The sequence below is a fragment of the Microcaecilia unicolor genome, chromosome 2, assembly GCF_901765095.1.
Source record: "Microcaecilia unicolor chromosome 2, aMicUni1.1, whole genome shotgun sequence".
Classification (NCBI taxonomy): domain Eukaryota; kingdom Metazoa; phylum Chordata; class Amphibia; order Gymnophiona; family Siphonopidae; genus Microcaecilia; species Microcaecilia unicolor.
The window spans coordinates 448,226,169-448,251,681 of record NC_044032.1 but is presented as its reverse complement, the minus strand read 5'-3'; the positions used below and the strand labels follow the sequence as shown (position 1 = coordinate 448,251,681).

The window sequence follows — 25,513 nt, the reverse complement described above, 5'->3', positions numbered from 1 at the left end:
ACTCCCGCAATGTGGGCCGCCAACAGCTGTTCCAGATTCGCTTCCGCCCACAGGCATAGCTTCATGGCTTCCTTGGCTAGAGGGATGCTCCTGGTACCTCCCTGGCGATTGACATAGGCCACAGCCGTGGCATTGTCCGAAAGGACCCGTACTGGCCTCAGCACCAGGACCGGGAGAAACTCCAGAAGCGCCAATCGAATGGCTCGGAGTTTGCAGGAGGTTGATAGACCACTTTGCCTCCGCAGGAGACCAGAGCCCCTGCACTGTCCTTCCCAGGCAGTGGGCTCCCCAGCCCGTCAAACAGGCGTCCGTCGTGACGACAACCCACTCCGGGATCGTGAGGCATTCCTGCGGACAGCTTGTCTGGCCGCAGCCACCAACTCAGCGCCTTGCGCACCGCTGGATCCAAGGGAAGGCGTACAGCATAATCCACAGAGACTGGAGTCCACCACCGCAGAAGAGAGTGCTGTAGTGGTCTCATATGGGCCCTGGCCCAGGGCACTACCTCCATCGTGGCCATCATGGAGCCCAACAGCTGCACATAGTCCCAAGCCCGAAGTGTAGAGGATGCTAGGAACTGGTCCACCTGGGTCCGAAGCTCGACGCTCCGGTTGTCTGGAAGGAACACTCTGCCTACTTGGGTGTCGAATCGAACTCCCAGATACTCTAGGGACTGAGTCGGGCGCAGCTGACTTTTTTCCCAGTTGACGATCCATCCCAGGGAACTCAGAAGGGCAACAACCCTGTCCATAGCTCCCCCAACACTCTGCATAAGAGGGGGCTCGCATCAGCCAGTCGTCCAGATAGGGATGGACTTGCACTCCTTCCTTGTGGAGGTAAGCCGCGATGACCACCATTACTTTGGAGAAGGTCCGCGGAGCAGTAGCCAACCCGAACGGGAGGGCTCTGAACTGGAAGTGGCAGCCCAGGGACTGCAAAGCGCAGGAAGCGCTGATGAGGCGGCCAGATGGGAATATGTAAGTAAGCTTCCTTGATGTCCAAGGATGCCAGGAATTCTCCTTTTTTTTTACTGCAGCTTTTACGGAGCGGAGAGTCTCCATCCAGAAGTGCCGTATTTTCAAGGCCCGATCGACTCCCTTGAAGTCGAGAATAGGCCGAACAGAACCACCCTTCTTTGGCACCACAAAGTAAATGGAGTAACGTCCCTTGCCAAGTTGATCTACTGGCACTGGGACCACCGTGCCCAGGCAGATCAGGTTGATCAAAGTCTGCTGCACTGCCGCCACTTTGACTGGAGACTTGCAGGGAGAGTTCACAAACCAGTCTATCAAGGGCCGGCAGAACTCCAACTTGTAGCCGTCTCTGATGACTTCCAGAACCCAAGCGTCTGAAGTTACCCTGGTCCACTCTCCCAGAAACGAGGATAACCGTCCTCCTATCCGCTCTGGGCCATGGACCAGGGTCTCGTCATTGGGTACGAGACCCTGGGGGAGGGCCGGAGGACGAACCTCCGGGATGGCGGGCCCTGCGAAAGGAATGCTGCTTGGGGGAGAAGTTCCGCTTGAAGGAAGAGGTGGTCGACTTGCCCGGGCGATACCGACGGGCTTCCTGAAATCGGCCCTTGGAGGAACCAGGGCGAACACTGCCGGCCCGTGCCCTGACCTCCGGCAACCTCTTGCCCTTAGACGTGCCGAGCTCCGTCACAATCTTGTCCAGTTCGTCCCCAAAGAGCAGCTTGCCTTTAAAAGGCAACTTGGCTAGGCGAGATTTTGAGGCATGGTCAGCCGACCAGTGCTTAAGCCAGAGCCACCGCCTGGCAGAGACTGTCTGAGCCATACCTTTAGCCGAGGCTCTCAAGACATCATACAGCAAGTCTGCCAAGTAGGCCAAGCCCGACTCCAGGGCTGGCCACTCCGCCCTCAAGGAAGAATCCGAGGGGGAAGCCCGCTGCACAACAGTCAGGCACGCCCTGGCCACATAGGAGCCGCAAACCGAGGCTTGCAAACTCAGGGCGGCCGCCTCAAAGGCCAACTTTAAAGCCACATCCAATCTCCTGTCCTGAGCGTCCTTCAGGGCAGTGCCACCTTCCACCGGCAGAGCCGTTTTCTTAGTCACCGCAGTGATTAAAGAATCCACTGTAGGCCAGAGAAAGGCTTCCCGTTCCCCTTCAGGCAGAGGATACAGACAGGACATAGCCCTGGCTACTTTAAGGCTCGTTTCGGGGGAATCCCATTGAGCCGAAATTAAAGTCTGCATGGCTTCATGAATGTGAAAGGTTCTAGACGGGCGCTTAGCTCCCAGCATAATTGCTAAGCCAGCTGAGGCTGATAGAGCACCTTCCTCCGGAGAGGAAATTTTCAAAATGCTCATGGCCTGCACTAGCAGGTTGGGCAAATCCTCTGAGCGAAAAAGCCGCGCTGCAGAGGGGTCATCCGCTCCATCCGAGCGAGGATCAGTCTCCTCCACTAAGGACCTTTGGGAGAACTCAGATACGCTGCCCTCATCCACATCAGAGGAGGCAGAGTCGTGCAGGGCCTGGACATCCACCCGAGGCCGTTTGATTATAGAAGCCTCATCACCCTTATCAGACAGGGGAGCAGGGGCAGCATTTTGCATAAGAAAAGCCTGATGCAGCAGCAAAATGAACTCAGGAGGGCGGCCAGCGGGGGATGGTCAAAACCCGCCGCACCGGAGGAAAAAAACCGGGGAACTCTCCCGACTCCGAAAAGGGGCCAAAAAAAGGCGACTCTGCCTTCGAACCCCCCCCCCCCCCCCCCTAGACATGCGCATGCGGTCCGGGGAGCGTCTTTTCGCGCCCTTGCCCTCCGACGCCATAAGCCACAAGGAGACCGTTCGGGGAACCCCCTGCCCGCTATAAAAGGTAAAATTACCTGCTCCGAGCTGCAACGAATTGGTGTCCCAGTGAGCAGCTGAAATAAACGCCCTTTTTGGACATTTAAATAAAAGACTTTTTTTTTTCCAACGGAGCCAGCGGGAGGGGGGAGAAAAGGAGGAACCTGGCACCACCAGGTTTGTACTTGCTCAGTAAGAGCCCTCAACCCCAGGTACTCAACAAAACCTAAATGAATAAGCTTAGAGACCTAGCCAGAGCTGCTGCTGTGTGTGACCACCACCTGCTGAGATAGAGAACATACTGAGGAGTTTCCGGCAGCACATGACCACATATAGGGAGGCAAAAGATTGCTCTCTATCTCCACCTGCTGGTAGATGGACACAACCCACCAGTCTATGGATTGATCTGCTTGATGAAATGGAACACGTTACATGTTCTTCAGGGGGGACATGCACATAAATGCAGAATGAGGGAAATTATGTATGAATGACAGGCCAGATGCAGAAGTTTTCAGTCACCAGAAATTAATCTTTTTTTTTGTTTTTCAGTGCAGGGACTGAAGTTCTAAATACCACTAAAAATGCAAAGATGATCAAAACCACAATATAAGCAGCAAGGATCCTTTATGCAAGATAGCAAAATACATTTAAACAAGCTGCTGTTTATATCTTAGGTCTTTAGACTTTCCTCCTCAGTATGGCCTTTAGCGCCTCTTATTTCACACAAGATAGAAAATCGGGTCAGCATCCAATAGCTTTCAGATCATGTCTCATTCTGCAGGGATACCCAGATTAACTCTGGAATGAAGTGAAAGCTGTTTGTTGTGGATTAGATCTCACTACCATGTACTTACCTCGCATAATTTCTGCCACTACACCACCAGTCTGGCAGGGGTATCCTAGCTCCTCCTGGATTGCAGCCCCAATTTTAGCATCTGAAACACCTAGCAATGCCTTTTTCTTTTTAGTTGGCATGTTTGTCTCCAGGAGCAGCTTCAAGTCCTCATGGAGAATTCCTGCTCAAAATAAAAAGACTGAATTATGTACACATGGCATGCAAAACAAGATACACAGAAGAATGTGAACCTCAGCATAACCACAAGGGTGACCCACTGAAACCAAGTACAGGAGTAACAAATACTGCTTATGCATGCACAGGGTTTTAATTCTTGTTACTGCTAAGATAGCTCCAGATCATGAACACAAATGGCACAGTAACATCTTCAGACAGCAGTAAAAGAGACTGAAAACGCTAAGGGAGAAGGGCTCCATCTTGAGCAGGTAGGACATATGCTCATGTCCTCTTCATCACTTGAAAATAGACTAGTAGGCAGACAACATGCCAAGCTGCATCCTGTAGAATTCCTGCACACACTAATGTTACACCAGAAACCCATCGAGTGGGTGCAAATACTTTCCTGGTCAGATGCTAAAGGAAAAAACCTTTACAATCATGTACCTTAACAGCTGGAAGCAGTTATCTTGCCCTAGCATTAGTAACTGAACTCATCTACAGCCACACAGCAGGTGGGAAAAGCAGACATTTGTAAGGCCTAAATTGAAGTTTCTGTGAATTTAGGTGACAGGCCACAATTAAGGCAACAAAACCTTTTTTTCCTCATCTCACCTCAATGGTTGTATCCACCAAAATCAAAGAGGGGTGGGGTGAGAGAATCTCAGTAAATCAGGCACTTAATTTACCACTGCAGGGAGCCATGGTGGTGGTACATCACTAACAGTCTCCCTCTCTGTCCCAATCTCTATTCCCCTTCCCACCATCTCCCTCCTCCTCCAACTCAGCCACCCTCTCAGTAGCTAGCAAACACCACCTACAATACAACACAGTTGGCATCCCCCAGCCCGCCAGTTCCACCTATTAGCTCTCACCATTCAACAAATCAGATGGTCACTCCTCATAGCCAATGTTCCCAGCTTGGCATTCCCACACACTAATTTCCTTTTCTCTGGACCACATAGCTCTCTGCAAGTTTGAGCTACAGTGCAGGAACTCACATGCTGATCTTGGGGGTCTCATGAGATTATGCAGGAGTATCTGCACAGTAAACTTGCAGAGCGCAGTGTGGTGAACAGGAAACAAAGAAGTAACGGCTCTGATAGTATCAATTAAAAAAAAAAATAGGGGTACAATAATCCCAGGCACCAGGGAAAATTTCCAGTCACTGTGGCAACCTGGCAGCTTGGATTTAAGCTCTGCTCTTTTTGCTTCCAGCAGTTAAGGACAGAATCTAAAGCCAATTAATTCTCAAGTAACTTTTTAAGAGCCTTCTTGGTTGAAGAAACACTGAACACCTGGCGAAATGCCAAGACCATACCTTCCAGCCTTCTAGAGGTTAACTGTTATGCACATTCCTATGTCCCCGGCTCAACAAGAATTACTGAAAGTCTTATGTAATCTATTACTAACTGCAGCAAGCCTCTACATACACCACCCATTACTCCCAACAAAGGGATATGCATATTCAAGGGAGAGAAAGGGATGCCATATATAAGGAAGGAGAATCTATAGCTGCCAAACATTCAGCACTGTGTAGCAGCAAGGCAAGCTCCGAGAATCCTGCAATAAAACTGTCCAGTGTAGGTCAAGGAAGCAGTATTGAGCAGATAGGTACAACAGAGAAATGAGTTCTCTACAAAGCAGAGAGCAGGCAGAACATCTCATTTCATCTTTTGTGGGGGGCGGGGAGGAGAATCACACTAGCAGATATATCAAAAGGCTCACCTTCAGACACCGCATTCACATTCTCTAGAGCACTCTGCGCAGATTTAAAGGGGGAAAAGGCCACCAGTCTTAGAATGCTGTCAAACTTTGCAACGTTCAACACGCTCCCCTCTACCTGCAAAGTTTAATATTTGAGTACCAGTGATGAAAAAACTGGACAAGCAGTGCAACACACAATTCCAAAACTTTATTTTTATGCCTGAACAAACAATTTAAAAATCAGACGACATTTCTCCTTGCTCATAAGAGTATTTTGATTTGGAAAACAGAGATTCCTCCATCACTTAAACTGTAGAGAATGTTATTGAAAAGTGGCAATAACAGAGAGGCAATCACTTCAAATAATACAGAAGACTTATTGGAAATGGTTGCCTCATAAGGCTAGAAGTTTGCTCTATGAAACAGTAGCCAGTCTATTTAGGAGAAATATGCCATTTTGTGTTTAATTGAGATATAGTGTATATGTACAAGTCTGCATTACAATGCCGGGGGGGGGGGGGGGGGGGGGGGGGGGATGAGAACAGGAAAACAGGAAAGGGTTAACCTGTTAAAATGGAAGGCTTTGTTGTTTGGTAGTCAGTGGGCACTTCATCTGCCCTTGGCGTCTGTATACTATGTTTCTCTGTTGGTTTCAATAAAATGTTAAAAAAACAAAACAATTAAGCAAAATATGCATTCTAGTCTGGTGTGAGGATGACCTGGCCAGAGATACCCCACATCTGCTAACCACCTTAAAGCAGGGTGTCTTCTACTTTCCAATCAGTGCATGGCTGAATCCCAATTCAGTACCACCGTATTTTCACGCATACCAATGCATTTTTACATCCTGGGCAACCCCCACTACACGTTTCTTTTTTCATTTTTCTCCAGCTCTCTCTCTTCCCTGCCTTCCCCCTCTGTGCAAGTCCTGCTCCAGATTCAAGAGGGACCCCCCCCCCCCACACTTCTGATGGGCTCTAGCTGTACTGCCATACTAGCGGCAATCCAGTCTTTTACCAGCAACAGGGCCTTTGCTCAGACGCAACAGGAAGTTGCGTCAGAACAAAGGCCCCGATGCTGGTGAAAGACTGCCTGTGTGGATCACTACTAATATGGCAGTAGAGCTAGAACCCATAAGGGGAGGGGGGGGCGGGGGAAAGAGATGCAGGACTTGTGTGCAGGGGATGGGCAGTTAAAAAGACAAAAGGAGAAAGGCCTCGATGTTGACAAAAAACTACCAAATTTCACACACGTGTGGGTTACATGTTCAATTTGTGTGAATATACAGTATTTGTGTGTATGTTAGGAAAGGTGAAATTAGGCCTTACCTGCTAATTTTCTTTCCTCGAGACCCTCCAGACCGGTCAAGACGCGTGGGTTATGCTCGCCTACCAGCAGAGGGAGACTGAGAACACTAACTTCAACTATGTACATATAACCTGTGCCCATCCCACAAAAGCCAGTATACACTTAGCAAAGCAGAGAAAACCCCCTGCAACCTGAACTCTTGAATGTAGAAAAACCCCTGTACCTGGAAAACCAATAGACAACACCAACAGTGTGCTCAGACAGACGGAACGTCAAGCGCCCCGCTCTGTCAAGTATTATGGACGAAGAAAAACTCTCCGACCCAATGAAAGATAAAAGGAATAGTCATAGCAGAACACGGCTCAAATACTTCTGATACGAACAATATCTCTGAAATCCATAGGGCGGGCTCTTGACCGGTCTGGAGGGTCTCGAGGAAAGAAAATTAGCAGGTAAGGCCTAATTTCACCTTCCTCATCGACCCTCCAGACCGGTCAAGACGCGTGGGAAGTACCAAAGCAGTAGAAACTTAAGGGTGGGACCCTCGAAACGCAGAAGACAGCACAGCCGCTCCAAAACCTGCATCCTCTTTTGCCTGAACATCAATCCTATAATGCTTAACAAAGGAATGAATGGACGACCATGCCGCTGCTTTACAAATATCCTGCGGAGGAACAAAACTACTCTCCGCCCAGGAAGCGGCAACCCCCCGAGTTGAATGCGCCTTAAGCAACGGGGGCACCGAACGCCGCCTCAACAAATACGCTGAGGCAATAGCCTCCTTCAACCACCTAGCCAGAGTCCCCTTGGAGGCCGCAGCTCCTCTCTTAGGACCTCCAAACAAAACGAACAACCTATCCGAATCCCGGAAATCTCGCGTTCTGCTCAAATAGGACCGCAAGGCGCGCCGAACATCCAACTTAGCCAACCGACGCTGAGAGGCATCCCCCGAACGATCCCCCAACACCGGTAACGAAATCACTTGATTCACATGGAACGCTGAAACCACCTTAGGAACAAAGGAAGGAACCGTCCTCAAAGTCACTTTCTCTTTCGCAAAGGACAGAAAAGGCTCCCTACAAGACAAGGCTTGCAACTCTGATACTCTCCGAGCGGAAGCAATGGCCACCAGAAAAACTGTTTTCAAGGTAAGATCCTTACATGTGATGGACGCCAATGGTTCAAACGGAGGACCCACCAGAGTCTCCAAGACCAAATTCAAATCCCAAGGCGGAACCATTGGACGACGGGGCGGCCGAATCAACTTCACTGCCCTCAGGAACCGCCCTACATCCGGAGAAGCTGCTAAGGAGACTCCTCCAACCTTACCTCTGAAACAAGACAAAGCAGCAACCTGCACCTTCAGGGAAGAAAGGGAGAGCCCCCTGTCCAAACCATCCTGCAAAAACTCCAAAATCTCCATCACCGAAGCCCGCAAAGGGACAACATTCCGTTCAAGACACCAACTCTCAAAGATGCGCCACACCCGCACATAAGCCAACGACGTGGACTTCTTACGCGATCGCAACATTGTATCAATGACTCTGGCCGAGAAACCCTTCTTCCTCAATCTGTGCCTTTCAAGAGCCAAGCCGTAAGCAAGAATGGAGAGGGGTCGGCCATCTCGATCGGTCCCTGCACCAGTCTCACCTGAGACCCCAGGGGAAAAGGACCCTGCACTAACAACCGCATCAGATCTCCGTACCATGACCGACGAGGCCAATTGGGCGCTATCAGAATCACTAAGCCGGGATGACGACCGATCCGCTGTACCACGCGGCCCACCAGCGGCCACGGCGGAAACACATAGAGCAACTGCTGAGTCGGCCACGGCAGAACCAACGCGTCGAGACCCTCGGCTCGAGCATCTCTTCGACGACTGAAGTACCGCGGGACCTGCGCATTGTCGGCCGATGCCATGAGATCCAACACCGGCCGACCCCACTGCAACACTATCCGTTCGAACACTGAGGGATGGAGGGCCCACTCTCCGGGATCCAACATGTGCCTGCTCAGATAATCCGCGTCCACATTGTCCACTCCTGCTACGTGGCCTGCCGAAAGAGCCTGAAGATGGGCCTCTGCCCACCCCAACAACTCCGCCGCCTCTACAGCTAATCCCGGGCTCTTCGTCCCCCCCTGCCGATTCACATAAGCGATGGCCGTGGCATTGTCGGAAAGAACTCTGACCGCCTTGCCCTCTAGCAGACTCTGGAAAGACCGAAGAGCCAACCGAATTGCTCGAGTCTCCAGGCGGTTGATGGACCACGCCACCTCTACCGACGTCCATCGCCCTTGGGCCACCTGCCCTAGACAATGCGCCCCCCAGCCTAACAGACTCGCATCCGTGGTCAGTACCACCCAATTCGGCACCTCTAGCGGCATACCCTTCGCTAGATTCGGAGTGTGAAGCCACCAGCGGAGGCTGCGTCGAACCCTCTCCGGCAGCGCTAACCGCTCCTCCAACTCCTGGGATTGAGGGGACCAACGAGTCAACAACGAACTCTGCAACTGTCTCATGTGGGCCCTGGCCCAAGGGACTACCTCTATAGACGCAGCCATCAGACCTAACACCTGAAGATATTCCCGCGCCGCAGGCGCCCTCTGAGCTCGGAGCTGATGTATCTGAATCTGCAGTTTGGAAATGCGAGGAGCCGTCAAAAACACCCGGCCTCGCTCCGTGTCGAACCGAACTCCCAGATATTCCAGCGACTGTGACGGAACTAGGTGACTCTTGGCCAGATTGACAACCCAACCCAGCGACTGCAAAAAGGTCACCACCCGGGCGGTAGCCTCCTCGCTCTCCGCCTGCGTTTTGGCTCGAATTAACCAGTCGTCGAGATACGGATGCACCAAAATGCCCTGCAACCGTAAAGCCGCTGCCACGACCACCATCACCTTGGAGACAGTGCGAGGAGCTGTAGCCAGGCCGAACGGGAGCGCACAAAACTGAAAGTGACTCCCTAACACCACAAAACGAAGAAAGCGCTGGTGCGCCTCTAGAATGGGGATGTGTAAATAAGCTTCTGTCAAATCCAATGAAGTCAGAAATTCCCCTTCCTGAACCGCTACAATGACCGAGCGCAACGTTTCCATCCGAAAGGAAGGAATCTTTAGAGCCGCATTGACCCTCTTGAGGTCTAAAATGGGCCGAAAAGAATCCTCTTTCTTTGGCACCACGAAGTAAATGGAGTAACAACCGGTACCTCGTTCTTCTGGCGGAACCGGCACCACAGCACCTAAATCTACCAGACGTGACAGAGTGTCTCGCACTGCCCTTGCCTTGCGCCTTGAATGACAGGGAGAGACGAGAAAGAAATCGGACAGAGGACCGTCGAACTCCAGCGCGTACCCGTCTCGCACTATCTGCAGCACCCACTGGTCCGACGTGATTTGGGCCCACCTCTGGTAAAACAAGCGTAAGCGAGCCCCTACACGAACCAGAGGCTGGACCCCCAAACCTTCATTGCGACCCACGGGACGTACTGGCCGCTCCAGAAAAGGCAGCTCGCCCCCCCCCCGGCGGCCCCCACGAAAGGGCTGGGTTCTCTGAAAATAACGACCCCGGAACCCCCCCGAGGGCCTACCCGGCCGATACCGTCTAGCTTCCTGAAAACGGCCTCGCACCGCCGCGCCCCTAGACGCCTTAGGCCGAAGCTCTGGAAGCCGCGGGATCTTAGTGTCACCAAGACCCCTAACCAACTTATCCAATTCGTCTCCAAAAAGCAACGCGCCCTTAAAGGGAAGCGAACACAACTTTGCCTTGGACGCGGCATCTGCCAGCCAGCCCCGCAACCACAGGGCCCTTCGAGCCGCCACTGCAAGGGTCATGTTCTTCGCCGATGCACGCAACAAATCATATAGCGCATCTGCCAAGAAGGACGAGCCCATCTCCAACTTTGCCAAATCCTGCACTAAGGCAGCTCTATCAACCTGCGGAGCATCTAGCAGCCGCTCAGCCCAGCGGAAACATGCTCGAGCCACCAGACCTCCACAAACTGAAGCCTGCAAAGCCAGCGCCGATAAATCAAAACTGCGCTTCAGAAATGTCTCCAATTTCCTGTCCTGAGGGTCCCGCAAGGCAGCCCCTCCATCTACAGGAATTGCAGTAGCCTTGGTCACTGCCGTCACTACGGCATCCACAGTTGGAGGCTTTAAAGAGTCTCTATCTTCCTGCGGAAGGGGATAGAGCTTAGCCATGGCCCGTGCCACCTTACAAGGTGCCTCCGGCGAGAGCCACTCCTGCGTTACCATCTCTCTAAGATCCGCATTCATAGGAAAGGTCCGAGATACCCTGCGGATCCCCTTAACCAACGGGTCCTGCTTTTCAGAGGGAGCCGGATCTACTGCCGGGTCAAACTTGAGCATAGTAGACACCTGCTCAATAAGATCCGCCAATTCCTCCCTGTGAAAAATGCGGACCACCGACGGATCCTCCCCGGGCACTGTCTCTCTATCTGGTCCGGACAAGGACCCCTCCTCCTCCTCCAGGGGACTAAAGTCGCCCTCTGACTCTGGAGGAGAAAAACAGTCCAGGTCTTCAGCCCACTCAACACGTGGCCTCTTAGCGCTCAAGCCCGCCCCCGGACTAAGGGGCTCCGTGCGCGATGGTCCCGCCTGCCAGGCTTGAAATAAGGACCAAACAAATTCCGGAGGGAAACCCATCCTTCCCGAAACGTCCCCTCCCGAAGCACCAGCCACCGGGCTGCCCTGAGGGCCGCTGACTAAATCCGGGATTCTCGGGCCCGACTCCAAAATGGCGGCGGTTCCCGCCAAAACCGGGACCGCCGCTGAACCGCTAGCCGAAGCCCCTGCAACCTCCTGCAAGGCTGGCGCGGGAAGTTCCGCCGCTAACACCGGCGGAGCGGAGGCCTGAGTCTTCGGTTCCCCGCAAAAGCGGCAGGAACCGCCAATCGCGTCGACCCCCCGACGAGCGCAAAAACGACAGCGAAGCGGCTTCGACATCTTCGCGCCAAAAACCTCCCCCAAAGGTAAAAGAACTGGGAACTCACCCAAAGAAGCCACTCACAGCTCAACTTGAACGGCTGCCCAGCTCCGGCACTCCGGAGTGCAGCTGCACAGCGTCTGGGTCTTTTTTTTTTTTTTTAAACTTTATTGCAGCACCATTTGAGCCCTGCTGCTATTAAATCCCTGGCACTCAAGGCTGCAATATAAAACTGCAGCCGAGGCACAAAGCTGCCCAAACTGGAGAGCTAGCTCGGGGGAGGGACCCGGCCACCCGGGTGTGACACCCCAGGGGGGACAATGGCAGGCCCCACCGGCACCGCCAATCCCCAGCACACAGAGTAGTCCAGGCACAGGGAAGTTCCTCAGGAATGATCAATAGACCAGGCTAAAACTCTCAACTGATCCCTGACTCCTACCAGACCGGACAAGCTGCACAGGCTGCCTGTCTACCCTCTGCTGAGACTGAGAAAATACTGGCTTTTGTGGGATGGGCACAGGTTATATGTACATAGTTGAAGTTAGTGTTCTCAGTCTCCCTCTGCTGGTAGGCGAGCATAACCCACGCGTCTTGACCGGTCTGGAGGGTCGATGAGGAACTGCACTTGAGCTCAGCACACAGTTCTACTACACGGTTATCAATACGCCTTTTACATTACCAGTACTGAGTCACACTGCCCTATCATGCCTGAGATGTATCCAAGTGCTCAGAGGAAAGTCTGACATCACATGTTCAGTGGATTGACAGATTTAGACACATCATTGCACGTTGGATAACTACAGGCCTGCCTTTACCCACTGCTACAGTCTTGGGAAGAAAGGGGTGGTAGCAAAACATTTAAACACAGCACCCTGCTGCACAGTCTTAGAATGGCATCATCCCTGTTCCCAGCAACTGGCATATAGTTTTGTAAGCAGGTGCAATCCTAGATCAGTGGAAGGAAGCAAATTTCCACTGTGTACCAGTCTGTCCTCATCCCTCTTCAGGCCTGAATTCCAGAAAGGAAGGTGAGGAATGTGGAACAGAAAGAGGTCAGGACACATCATCAATCTATAAGATGAAAACTGACAGTCAAGGGTCAGTTACACAAGTCAGAAAACTGAAGAGTTCTGCTCTCTTCACACTCAAGATATATTAGAAGTGATTCAAGTGTCCTACTCAATTCAACAAATAATGTTGGGGCTATCAAAATGACTCACAAGCTACAAAGTACAATAACTATAAGCAGAAGTCTCAGCAGAACATGTGAGGGAAAAAAAAAAAAAAGAGAACACATTTTCTATAGATCCTAAAATTGTTTCACTGGCACCCAAGTCTTCTATATTTTCTCTCTCTGCTGCCAGTGAAACATTAATAGCAATTATTGCAAGCAGTTTATGAAAATGCTTTCTTGCCTAGAACACAAAGTATGTACAGTTTGCAACAGCTAACTTATCACTAGATTCTCAACAACTGCTCTAATACTTCAGCACTTTTTGCATGTTTGGATCAGTTGATGTTAAATAGGCTGAGGCCTATGATGGTAGCTTTATATGTATTCTATGCTTACTGTGAACCATCTTGACTATCAATCTGTTGGGGAGGCATTTTGACAAGCTATTAGTTGTCTTCATTTATGTTCCTACTTTCACCAGGTTCCCAAAACGTGGGTGACCATATGGGTGAATTGTGGGTGGAAAAGAACATTTCACAAACAAATTTAGGAGCGACAGTAGATTTAAGAGAGGAGGGGGATGAGAAAGAGGTTACAAGCTTATCACTGATTTTTAGTACCAGGCTCACAAATTAGGTTCAAATCTAGACAAATGAATGGCAGGCCTAAGTATAACAAGCTTCTAAATTAAGATTAAGACAAATTTTTGGCTTTTTTTTTTTTTAATCAGGCCTAAAGTTCTCTGGGGAAGATACTGTACCTAAATTCAAATGTCCCAAGCCACTTGTGCATTATTTGCAAGGTAGGATTTTTTTTAAGCCAAAATGATATTTGATTTCTAATTTTCCTTTATTCCTTTCACTATTTCAGTTTATATTTCTTCCTATGCTCCACAGCTTGTTTTTCTGCCATAAAGGGTCCTTTCATAACTCTACACCCCTCTACCATTCTCCCTTTTCTTCATGCTTCTTTTCTCCATCCCGTTTGGCCCCTCCTGCAGTTTCTCCTTCTAATTTTACTCCTGCTTACTCTCCTATGGTCCACCCTTTTACACCAGTCCTCCCCTCTAACCACCATCTGGCTCTTGTAGTGGCACTGCTAGAAACCAGAGGCTATTAACAGCCACCCATATTCTTTCATACAGTTGTCACCACAGATAGAAAAACGTTAAATAGGTATCTAAAATCTAGCATTTGATTCCTAAAATGGGTGTCTTAAAATCTAGCACTGATTCCTAAAATTCAGAAAGCAAAAAAAAAAAAAAAAAAAAAAAACCACCATAGAAAAACAGAAAAAAAAAGCATTTTCTATAGCTCCTAAAATTGTTTAACTGGCATCCAAAGTCTTCTATGGGTAATTATATTTTCTCCCTCTGCTGCCAGCAAAATATAATAGCAATCACTGTAAGCTGTTGATGAAAAATGTTTCCTTGCCCAGAATACATAAGGTATGTACAATTTGCAACAGCTAACTTATAGTCTTCTAATTATTTCTGGATTTTGTTACCTGAGGCAGCAGCATGCCAATCTCCTCCACCTCCTTGACAGCAAAGAGAGCATAGCCAGCCGCATGTTCAAACAACACATGGAGCAGCACCTGCAGGACACCAAATGATTAAGAAAACTTGAATCTACCAGTAAAATGTTTCCAAAGCACTAGAACACAGCAGTTTCAGATCATTCCCGCAGAAAGAATTCAGTATCTGGTTTGTAGGGTTGATGCAGCGTACTTTTCCAGACACCCCTCCACCCCCGCCGCTACCTTAAATGTTGTACTAAACTTTTTAGTATTTTTGACTAGGGGCAGGCAGGTTTTAGATAAGGAATAAGACAGGATTCTTACTGAACAGAGTTCTAGATTTGAGCCTCTGCATTGAATGTACTAAAACTCAAGTTATTAGCTAGCTGTAAAAAGCTAGCATTAACAGCAAATATCCTGGCAAGAATCTCGACTAATGAACACTGCAGGTGAAGTGTAGAGCTAAATGCTCCACGCTAAAAGGTCTGCACCGATGTACACTAAGCATTCTCTATTTCCCATGCTATTAAACATATACATAATTTTTTTTCCAACTTGGGTCAGATCGTTCAATAGGTGTTGCCCCCCTTCATCTATGTAAAAGCCATACAAATGTATTCCTTGGGGGGGGGGGGGAAACTCCCAAATGAACAATCGTACAAAAAAACATGTTTAGATCATGTAGTCAGATGGCATCAAAATTAGTGGGCTTGTATTGAATTTAGTGAAGACCCCCCCCCCCCCCCCCCCCAAAAAAAAAAAAATCAAAACTATTTTTAACTAAACCAGGAATTGGCACCAATTAAATAGCATCTAAACACCTAATTGTGCATATTCAGCAAGAGATTAGTATTATTTCCCACTGAATATCACAGTTAGCTGGTTAGGTGTAAATATTCAGCAACTAACCGGCTATGTTGAGTGGTCAAAATAGGCCACTTAAATAGCACGCCTTTCTTTGAGCACTAAAAAGTTAACTGGTTAGCGCTGAATATCAGCCCAGTTGATATTGAATACGGCTTGGTGGTGAATAACTGGGTTTATCACTGGCAATGGAAAGCTAATGCGCTGCCCGCTGAATATCAGGCCAAGAGCATCTATGCATCAGTGAACTCAACTGGAGTCGATCTGCCCAGAGCCCAATACCAATGGTCTTGATATACTGATAAAAGCCTTGATTATACGTTTTGAAATTGTTAATTGACCAAGGTGGCACCTTTCACACCCACACAGCTCTGGTCACTATACACACTTATTTTATGGTGATTAGGTAAAAGTCGGTTCTTCCGGATCCTACACACTCCATCTTAAATTGGGTCCACGCATTGGCATATCTAGAATATGCAGCTTTTTATCCACCAGAGATGCACTAGATCCAGCTCCCTTTCCTTAGTGTGCACTGAGCAAGCTGCTGGAGCAATGCTTTCCACACTAACCGGTCCTATACTTTTTAGGACCCGGGGGGGGGGATCCCGACTAAACTGCTGGTACTGGTAGACAAAAGGGAGCCAGATACCATGTGGATGTGGCGCAAAACACGAAGTGGAAGCAGATCTTACACTTTCCACTAGGAGGATCCCAGAGTCACTGATACACAGACCTGATTTGCGATTAAATGCGCAGGATCCGGCTCGGTTACCTCTGGACAGCTTCACATTCCTCATTTAAAGGCAGCGGCACAATTTAAGTTGATAGTACAGATCTTTAAGATACTTCGTCAGCGGGTCCAAGATATGTCCCTGGGAGGAATCCGCGCTCGTTTCAATGTGGTAGGCTAGCGATCCTAAAAGGGGAAGTCGTTGGCACAGTAGGGCCTTTTCAGAATCGCTTCCGGAGTGGATAAAACCCGTGCCCGGAGGATCCATGCAACGTCTTTAAAGAAGAATAACTAAAATCCGAGTTTTACCCAATCGCGGTATCACACCACAGAGCGCCAAAACACGTGGCGAAAATCTGGACAAACATGTCCAATCTCCGAATGCTGGCTAGGCCTTGACCTCTCGTCCATGAGACTCCACGTGGCGCGCACAGCTCCAGAGGCGCGGCCCCGTCTCGCGCACTCCCGAGATTCCTGCACTTACCACATGGCCACGCCGTACAATTTTTTTTATTTTAGTTACATTGCGCTGGAGCCGAGGCAAGAAGCACTGAAATCAGAACAACAGACTAAGACCTTCCTTCTTTCACTTTCCAGGGGAAAAAAAAAAAACACGTTTTAGTTTGCTACGGCCTAGCAACAACAGACTTGCACACGATTCGATTACAGAGCGCGCGCGTACATACACACGCCGCGCGCCTAGGCCTTCCTGCGCAGGCGGGGGCTACCACAGGCACGAGGCTAACGTGGAACTCGCGCTCCAGATTCACCATGGGTTATGCACCCTGCTGCCGCATTCAAGTCATGAAGCAGAAGCACGCAGGAGGGGAAGACTCCAGGCAGCCCACTCTGAAGCGCTACGATAGGTGAATCGGACCAACTTATGCCTTTTAGCGTGCCTGGCTACCCATATTGCTCACACTCTATTTCTCTACTTTCTGAAAACTTGGAGCTCGTAACGTACTTACCATTTTCACAATGTCATCGCAAGTTTGCAACCTCTCCGTGCTAGAAGCGTTCTTCTTCTACTTAGCTCTCCCCCTCCGCCTCCTCCCACCCACAGGAAACAGAACAGACTAACAGCGCTGCCCCTTCCGGTGTAGGCTTCTGTCTTAACCAATGAGGAGATAAACGGCGCGAATCCTGCTGCCCTGGGTGGGTGTCTGGGTGATGATAGAGTCGATGGTAGTGTAGCATGTAAGGCTGCGCCCGCCTACCCAGGTAGTGAACCTATTTTGCTCCCATCCAGATCAGTCAGGATCAGTGCAAATATCATATTCTGGTCACTTTAGCAATCACGCTAAATATTTAGTTTCGTTAAACTGTCACTGTAGTTATTGCAGGCCTTTTGTTCATTTCTAGTGTATACTATGATTACGACGGTAAACCCCAAACCAGTACTGAATGAATCTGACACATGAACTGTACTGGAAGTTCAAAAGCAGAAACCTCAAGAATTCCAGGAGCATACTCAAACAAACTAGGTATTTCCAGGTTTTGATTCATAAATCTTGTTTTGTATTTTGGATCCAAACTTCAAACCAGGAAATGTCTCTAATTCAGTTGTGGGTTTTGTTTTTATCTAAATCTTTTTTTTTTTTTTTTTGGGGGGGGGGGGGGGGGGGGAGGAACAAGCAAATAAGAAAATAGTTGCATAGCAACTCGTGAGTTTGTTTTTCTCAGTTTAATCGGAAAACAATCATTGTTTTCTACATTAGTCCACTCGATCTTAAAAAAAAAGCCCAATTTAGATCCCACTGTTCACACTCATTATCATCCTGTGTCAAACCTATCATTCATGTCCAGTTTTTGAAAAGGCAGTATTTCATCAATTTGTCTCCTACACAGATAAGATCTTTGCCTTACATCCTAGACAATTGGGTTTTAGATTGTGTCACAGTACCGAAATTGTAATGACAGCAATGCTTAGCGAGATTCATAGCCACCTTGATCAACATAGAATAGTCCTGGCAGTTACCCTTGATCTTAGTGCAGCCTTTGATCTCGTCAATCACTCTCTCCTACTCTTCCATCTTGCCTCAATCGGTATCTCAGGTGAAGTCTTTTGCTTGGTTTCAGTCATTTCTTTCACACGTACCTTTCAGGTTCATGCATCTTCATCTACTTCAACTACCAGGAAGCTCCACTGTGGCATTCCCCAGGGTGCAATTCTTTCCCCTCTTCTATTTAACCTATTTTTAAGTCCCCTTGCCACCCTTATCCAGTCATATGGGATTTCGGCCTACTGTTATGCAGATGATATCCTCATTTATCCCACTTATTTCAGTTCTACTCTTCCGGTGATTACACCCCTCCAGACTTGATTAGATAATATTACTACTACTACTACTTAACATTTCTAAAGCGCTACTAGAGTTACGCAGCGCTGTACAATTTAACATAAAAGGACAGTCCCTGCTCAAAGAGCTTACAATCTAAAGGACAAATGTACAGTCAGTCAAGTAGGGGCAGTCAAATTGGGGCAGTCTAGATTTCCTGATAGGTATAAAGGTTAGGAGCCGAAAGCAACATTGAAGAGGTGGGCTTTGAGCAAGGATTTGAAGATGGTTGAAAGGCCATCGCTTAGTCCTAAACCCAGAAAAAAACAACTGCCTGTTGGTTCACAGGCAGCTTCACACCTCCGTCCATGCCCCTCACTCTGTTTGGAACTCAAATTACCCCAGTCACCAGTTTCAGATATCTGGGCATCATTTGAGATTCTGCCCTCTTGTAGATTTTACATTGCACATTTAGCTAAGACATCTTTTTTCACTTTTCATCAGCTCCGAATTGTGCTTTGCTATTTTAGTCAGAAAGATTTCCACACACTTGCTTTCTCTTTTTTTACCTCAAGATTGGATTGTTGCAACATTGTATATGCATGTTTACCTCAATCTTCACTGAAAAAATTACAAATGCTCTAAAATACTGCAATTAGGATATCACGTTCCATACCTTTCACTCTGGTCTTCCTGATTATCTTGCCTGCCTCACGATCCCTTATTCTTCTCATCTTCTTTGCTCCCTGAATGACCATCCTCTGGTTCTCCCCAGTCCAAAAATTGCCCACTACGAATACACTAGATGCAGTGCTTTTTTCTTCCTTGCTCTGTATTTATGGAATATTCTCCCCTTCCCTCTTCGTTCTGAAACTTCTCTTAAAAATTTTAAGTCTGCATTGAAGACCTGGCTTTTTAAACAGGCATTTGAGGGGCCACACTGACTAGCTGCTTTGAATACTCAGCAGGGAGTCTTTTCTATACCCTCCCATTTTTCTTTTCTTCCTTACTGTTCTCTCAGTTTGTCTGTTTTTCTTTCCTATCTAATATTGGAGTTCTTTTCATTTTCTTTTTAAAATAAGATTTTTAGCCTGTACACCGCTCTCTCTGTACTGCACTATTTTGGAACTAGATCTATAAATTTTCTTGGAAAACATTATTTTAGCTTCTAACTAGTATATAGATGTAACTGTCTTGAAATGTTTGTTGCTGTAGTTCAAACGTTTTGACAAAGAAAACAATAGAAAATAAAAATAGCACAAACACATGAGAAATCACAGGGCAGGAATCTTGGGATACTACTGTACTCAACACTCACTCTGAACCTGTAAATTCAAACAACCTTTAAAATTTGTCTGTATCTGTGGCAACTACGAAAAGATGAGTCTAACTACAGTGGTCCATGCCTTGATAACTTCACGCCTAGACTACCGTAATGCCCTGTACACTGGCCAAGCCAAAAGAGTTTGCATCAGCCACCTGTTTATCCCAATTGACTCTGTACACCCATCTTGTCCCCATATATATATATCTGCTGTTGGCATCATACCTATGTTCTATTGCGTGCTCTTATTAGGTGTTTCATTAGTATTATGCTGACATTGTATTATATCTATGTTATTTTAATGTTCTTCCATGCTGTCTATTATGGGATTGTATTGTACTGACTTCATATTTCCAATTTTAGCTCATTTAGAGCCTCGTCTATCAAGCTGCACTAGTGGTTCCTGCACAGCATTGCCGACGAAGCTCATTAAAAGTGAATGGGCTTTGTTGGCATTATCGCATCGGGGTCTGCTAGCACGGTTTGATAAAAGAAGCACTTATTATGGTTATATTTGTTCATTTTGCTATTGTTATGATGTTAAAGTTGTAAATTTTATGTTAAACTGAACCTGCTGTACACCGTCTTGGGTGAATCTGTTCATAAAGGCGGTTAATAAATCCCAATAAATATATAAAATAAATACATATAAAACACAAACAAACCATGGTCAAAGATGCTGAGAATGGATTAGCCCACCATCTCCCATGAATCATAATCGCTGCCTTTTAAAATTCATCCCATTTCTAATTAAAACAAGGATGTATACATTCACATAAGTACATAAGTAATGCCACACTGGGAAAAGACCAAGGGTCCATCGAGCCCAGCATCTTGTCCACAACAGCGGCCAATCCAGGTCAGGGGCACCTGGCAAGCTTCCCAAACGTACAAACATTCTGTACGTACATTAGGAGTTTCTGGAATGACCACTAAACAAATGCTGATATGTTTTACATTTACATGGGCTTCACCCTTAAACAGGGTGGAATCAGGCTGCTGGTACTAACCTTTAAAATGAAGATAGAACAACCTTTATATTAGGACCTGGGGGAAAGCAAGCAGTTGCACAGCAGAGTGTGATGTCTTTAGGAGTTACTGTCCAAAAACATAAAGCTGTATTTCTCTGTTTATTACCCTCCTCTCACCTACCAACACCCATTCTGTTAGAATATCAATGAAATGCTTTGATGTCCCCATGCATACCCCCACCCTCCCACTCTGTCAGACTGTCAAAGTAATGCTTTGATGTTTCTCTCATATATACTATCTGCTACCACATTTGCTTATTTCCGATCTGAGGAAGAAGGGCAACCTTCGAAAGCTAATCAAGAAATGTATTAAGTTATGTCCAATAAAAAATGTATCATCTTATTTTCTTTTCCATGTTTTATTTTGTTTGATTTCTATTGATAACCTTTAAGAGTGGACTAACACGGCTACCACACCTCTCTACTGTCCAAAAACAGAAAGTAGACCAGTGGTTCCCAAAGTGTGCATAGCAGTGAACTCACAGGGGTGGAGGCATATTTTCCACACCTACCTCCTTCAGCCACCCAGGCTGCTGCTTCTCTAGATGAGCAGCAGCAGCGGCAAAACAAGCTGCAGCCACCATGGGGACAGACTCACCATATGCACTGCTGACGGTCCTGCCCTCTTGGATGTCGCTTCATGTTCGGAGCACTGCTGGCATCTGCATGAATGAAGAGTCCTGCTTCTCGGTAGCTGTAGCTTTGCGCTTGTGATGGTCTAGAGAAGCAGCAGGGGTGAGTGTGTGTATGGGGGGGGGGGGGGGGGGACAGAGGAGGCAAATGCTGGATTGGGAAGGAAATGGAGAGGGGGCTTAGGCTGGATAGGATAAGGTGGGCAGAAGCTGTATGGAAGGGGACAGAGAAAGAGGGCATGTGTGGGAATGCCACGATTTGCTTGAAACACAGGCATTCTTGCCAGCAATGGTAGGATTCAATACTGTCAGAGGAAGGGGGAGGGGAGACCAGAGAGGAAATGTGTAACCTAGGAGTGCCATGACCCGAGAAAGTTTAATTCAGTGGTTCCCAAACTATCTCAATAGAGATATTGTGGTAAAAGTTGAAGTAGATCAAAACATATTGAAAGGGGTAAAAAAAATGTCCCCATCCCGTAACCAATGCAAACATTATCATTGGGAAAGAATGCAGGAAGGTTGATTCAACAAAATATTACATATATCAATTTAATTATCAAACTTATTAATATAAATTAAAAAAAAAATGTAAGTTGACAACTTTATTATTTTACACTATTCCTAAACAAGAAGGAAGTGGATTTCAACATATTCTAAACCACATCAAAGAAACCCTCATGCTTATTACATGAAAAACCTTATGTAACTTTATTATTTTAACAAATACAAGTGCATCCTTACAATGCTCAAGAATAATGCCAGATGATGTCCCCCCCCCCCCCCTTAGACATGATCCAGAACAACACTAGCACTCCGGTTTACTAAGCAGTGGTAGCAGCTGTCCATGTGCTATTGCAACGCTGCCCATTCACTTTGAATTACTTTCAGGTATAGTGGGTATTTTCATGTCTTTGGTGGATTTACAGTCAAAGTTTACATCTGAGGCAATGAAGAGTTAAGGGACTTGTCAAGCAGCAGTGGGATTTGAACCCTGGTTTCTCTGCTTCTCACTCTGCTGCTCTAACCATTAGTTACAACTAATATATATTCTAAACATGTTTTGTAGCTCAATAATAAACTAAAGGCCAGTAGATCTGAAGCTTGGTAGTTATTTGCCCATCTACCAAAATGCCAGTAACCATAGAATTTCTGTTACAGTGCTTCTGAACACCACTATTCACGTGGCCAACAGGAAGATGCTTGACTGAGGGGAGAGGGGTTAGTGCTGACTGGGAGCTAAGTGTTACTGTACCTTCACATAATATTGCAAATACTATTCTGTTTAATATGTTGTTTTATTATGGTGCATTATTTTGATTTTTTTTGGCACATAATTCTCTAGAGTAGTGGTTCCCATACTTCTCTGTGGCACCCTCCTGCTGCCACTCGAACCCACACACACACCTAACCCTGACGCTGCTGCTTCTCTAGTTAAGCAGCAGCAAAACAAGCTGCAGCCACGTGGGGCTGTACTCTTCATAAACGTGGCTGACGATCCTGCCCCCTTGAACATCACTTCCTGTTCCAGGGCACAACTGGCAGTCATATGTATGGAGGGTCATGTATGGTTGCAGCTTGTTTTGCTGCTGCTGATCTAGAGAAGCAGCAGCGGCAAGGATAGGTATATGTGGGGGGGGGGAGCAGGGACAGAAAGGAGGCAAATTCTGGAATGGGGGGAGAAACAGAATGGGGGCTTAGGCTGGATGGAAGGGGGAGCACGAGGGAGGGCAGAGGCTGGATAAAAGTGGGGAGGAAGGGAGGGAAGAGGCTAGATAAAAGTGGGGAGGAAGGGAGGGAAAAGGCTGGATGAAATTGGGGAGAGAGGGAGTGCAAAGGCTAGATGAAAGTGCGGAGAGAGGGCAGAGGCTGGATGAAAGTGGCAAGCAGGGGAGGACTGACAGTGGTCGGGGCCACCGGGCAGTAAAGGTCATTGAGACCCCCTGTCCACTATCTGCCATCCCACTGCTGCACTACAGCCCTCCCCTACTGCTGCAGTTGCCACCCCCCCTCCCACACACTACAAACCCCTGAGCCAATGTGGGCCCTCCCCAGACCTACCTTGAAGGGCCCTGGTGGCCTAGTGACTTCTTCTCTTTCCTGCCCATTGCTACTGTGCCCGGCACCGCTGTCTTTTCAAAATGGCAGCCGAGACTTCATGTAGTAGTCTTGTGGGTCTCGGCAGTCTGGGCAACCATTGTTAAAACACGGTGGTGCCGCCAGGCAGACTAACGGCAGCAGGCAGGAAAGAGTGGGGTTCATTCTTGCCCCTGCAGAGGCCACTAGACCACCAGGACCCTTCAAGGTAGGACTGAGGAGGCCCACTGGGGGGGGGGGGCTGTAATGTGTGGCGGCAGGCAACAGGGCAGGGCCTCTGGGCCCTCGGGCACTGCCCGTGTGCCTGAATGGTCAGTCTGCCCCTGGTGGCGAGAGAGGGAGGGATGAAAGAGGGAGAGAAGGAGGGCAGATGGATGGAAGGGGAGAGATAAGGAGGGCAGATGCTGGATGGAAGGGGAGAGAAGAAGGGCAGATGCTGGATAGAAGAGGAGAGCGAAATGGGCAGATGCTGGATGGAAGGGAGGCGAGAAGGAGGGTAGATGCTGGATGGAAGGGGGGGGGAGAAGGAGGGCATGCATGGGAATGCAGGTGTTTGTGACTGAAGCATGACACCATTTTGCTTGCCAAGCAAAAAAACAGCACAAAGGGCCTTTAAAAACAAAAGGGAACACACTTTTTTCATTTAAAAAAATCCTTTAATCAAAGTTCACCATTAAAGGATTTTTTTAAATGAAAAAACTGTGTTCCCTTTTGTTTTTAAAGACCCCTTGTGCTGTTTTTTTTGCTTGGTCTTCTTTTTCTGTACTTGGTTCCCTCTCTTTGTTACATTACCATTTTGCTTGCAGCACAAACTGCATGGACCTTGGACTTTGGGCAATGGACCTCTTCATCTGGTGGGGCTTGGGTATCCCTGCCAGCAAAGGTAGGACTCAATGCTGTTGGGGGTGGGCAGGGTAGCGGAACAGGTGGGAGATGAGAGGAAAAGTGTAGCCTAGGAGTACCGTGACCCAAGAAAGTTTGGGAACCACTGCTCTAGAGTGTATTTAGTATGAATAGGGGGTGCAGAGAGGCAGCTGATGTAGCTGTACCAGAACAATATAGTGAAGGGGTTCTTCCCTGCTTTGTTCAAAAGTGACCCGCTGTCCATTTACTGCTAACATAGGTATCATTCCTCCCACCCCAAGGATTTTAATTTGCCCTGCTGTGCCCCATCCCACCCCATCCTAGTCCTGGTCACCTCATGCTAGCCCTGCCCAGCCCAGTCTTCTTTAGCTTCCCCAAAGTCTGACTCACTGATGCCCAGATGACTGAAAGCCCCACGATGTTCCAAAGAGCGCTCTAAAAATAGCACTGGAACAGTGCTGGGCTTTACCGCCCCTATGGTCAGAGATAATAGCATTCAAATTTATGTGCGTTATTATCTCTGATCATAGGGTAACGTGCGGGAGGATTGTGCCTGAGCTCCCACACTTGTTTGACAGGTCCGTGGGACCACCAGACCCCAAACAGCATGGCCCTGATGGCCTAGTGCCCCCACCGAGCCCCCACCTTGAGCCAGCGGACCTCCAGTCCCCCCGATCCCTCCCCAACACAAGTTCAGGTGGGGACTGGAGATCCAGTGGGTCTCCAGCCCCCTAACCGCCCCTAGCATCCCCCCAAGAAAAGCCCTAGTTGCCCAGTGGGCTGTGAATCAAGCCCCCCCCCCCCCCAACCTGGTGGTCTAGTGGCCCTTTTCCCTGCCCCTTCTTACCTTTGTTGGAGGAGGGAGGTAGACACAGTCCTCTTCCCCACCCCCACCCCTAACCTTTATTGGAGGTGGGAGGTAGACTCCCTCTTCTTCCAGCAGCACCGCCTCGAAAATGGTGGTGCCCAGCCCTGCCCAGTTCATCCTGGAGCTGCTGGAAGAGGAGAAGTCTACCTCCCATCTCCAACAAAGGTTCGGGGTGGGGGTGGGGAAGAGGACTGCTAGACCACCAGGTCATGGCCCAGTGGGCCACCAGAGCTTTTTTGTGGGGGGTGTTAGGGGGGTTAGAGGGGCTGGAAACCCCTCCCCCGAATTTGTGTTGGGACTGGTGGTCCACCGGACCTCCAGCCCCCGTGTCACTAGCTCGAGGTGG

The 25,513-nt window shown here is 48.3% G+C and overlaps 1 protein-coding gene across 2 annotated transcripts in view; it reads right to left on the bottom strand.

Moving 5' to 3' along the window:
* NOP56 (NOP56 ribonucleoprotein) overlaps positions 1 to 17,157 on the bottom strand; it is a 46,896-nt gene extending 29,739 nt beyond the window's left edge. The window contains exons 1-4 of one of the 2 annotated variants that reach the window (XM_030190917.1): positions 17,044 to 17,157; positions 14,467 to 14,556; positions 5,555 to 5,669; positions 3,669 to 3,830 (exon numbers count right to left, since the gene is read on the bottom strand). In XM_030190917.1, coding sequence (XP_030046777.1) covers positions 3,669 to 3,830; positions 5,555 to 5,669; positions 14,467 to 14,556; positions 17,044 to 17,046 — 370 coding nt within the window. In that variant the 5' untranslated portion in view covers positions 17,047 to 17,157. Of the gene's footprint in view, positions 1 to 3,668; positions 3,831 to 5,554; positions 5,670 to 14,466; positions 14,557 to 16,117; positions 16,450 to 17,043 lie in introns of those variants that run through there. The other variant, XM_030190918.1, reaches the window with a different exon arrangement.
* Positions 17,158 to 25,513: the final 8,356 nt, after the last annotated feature.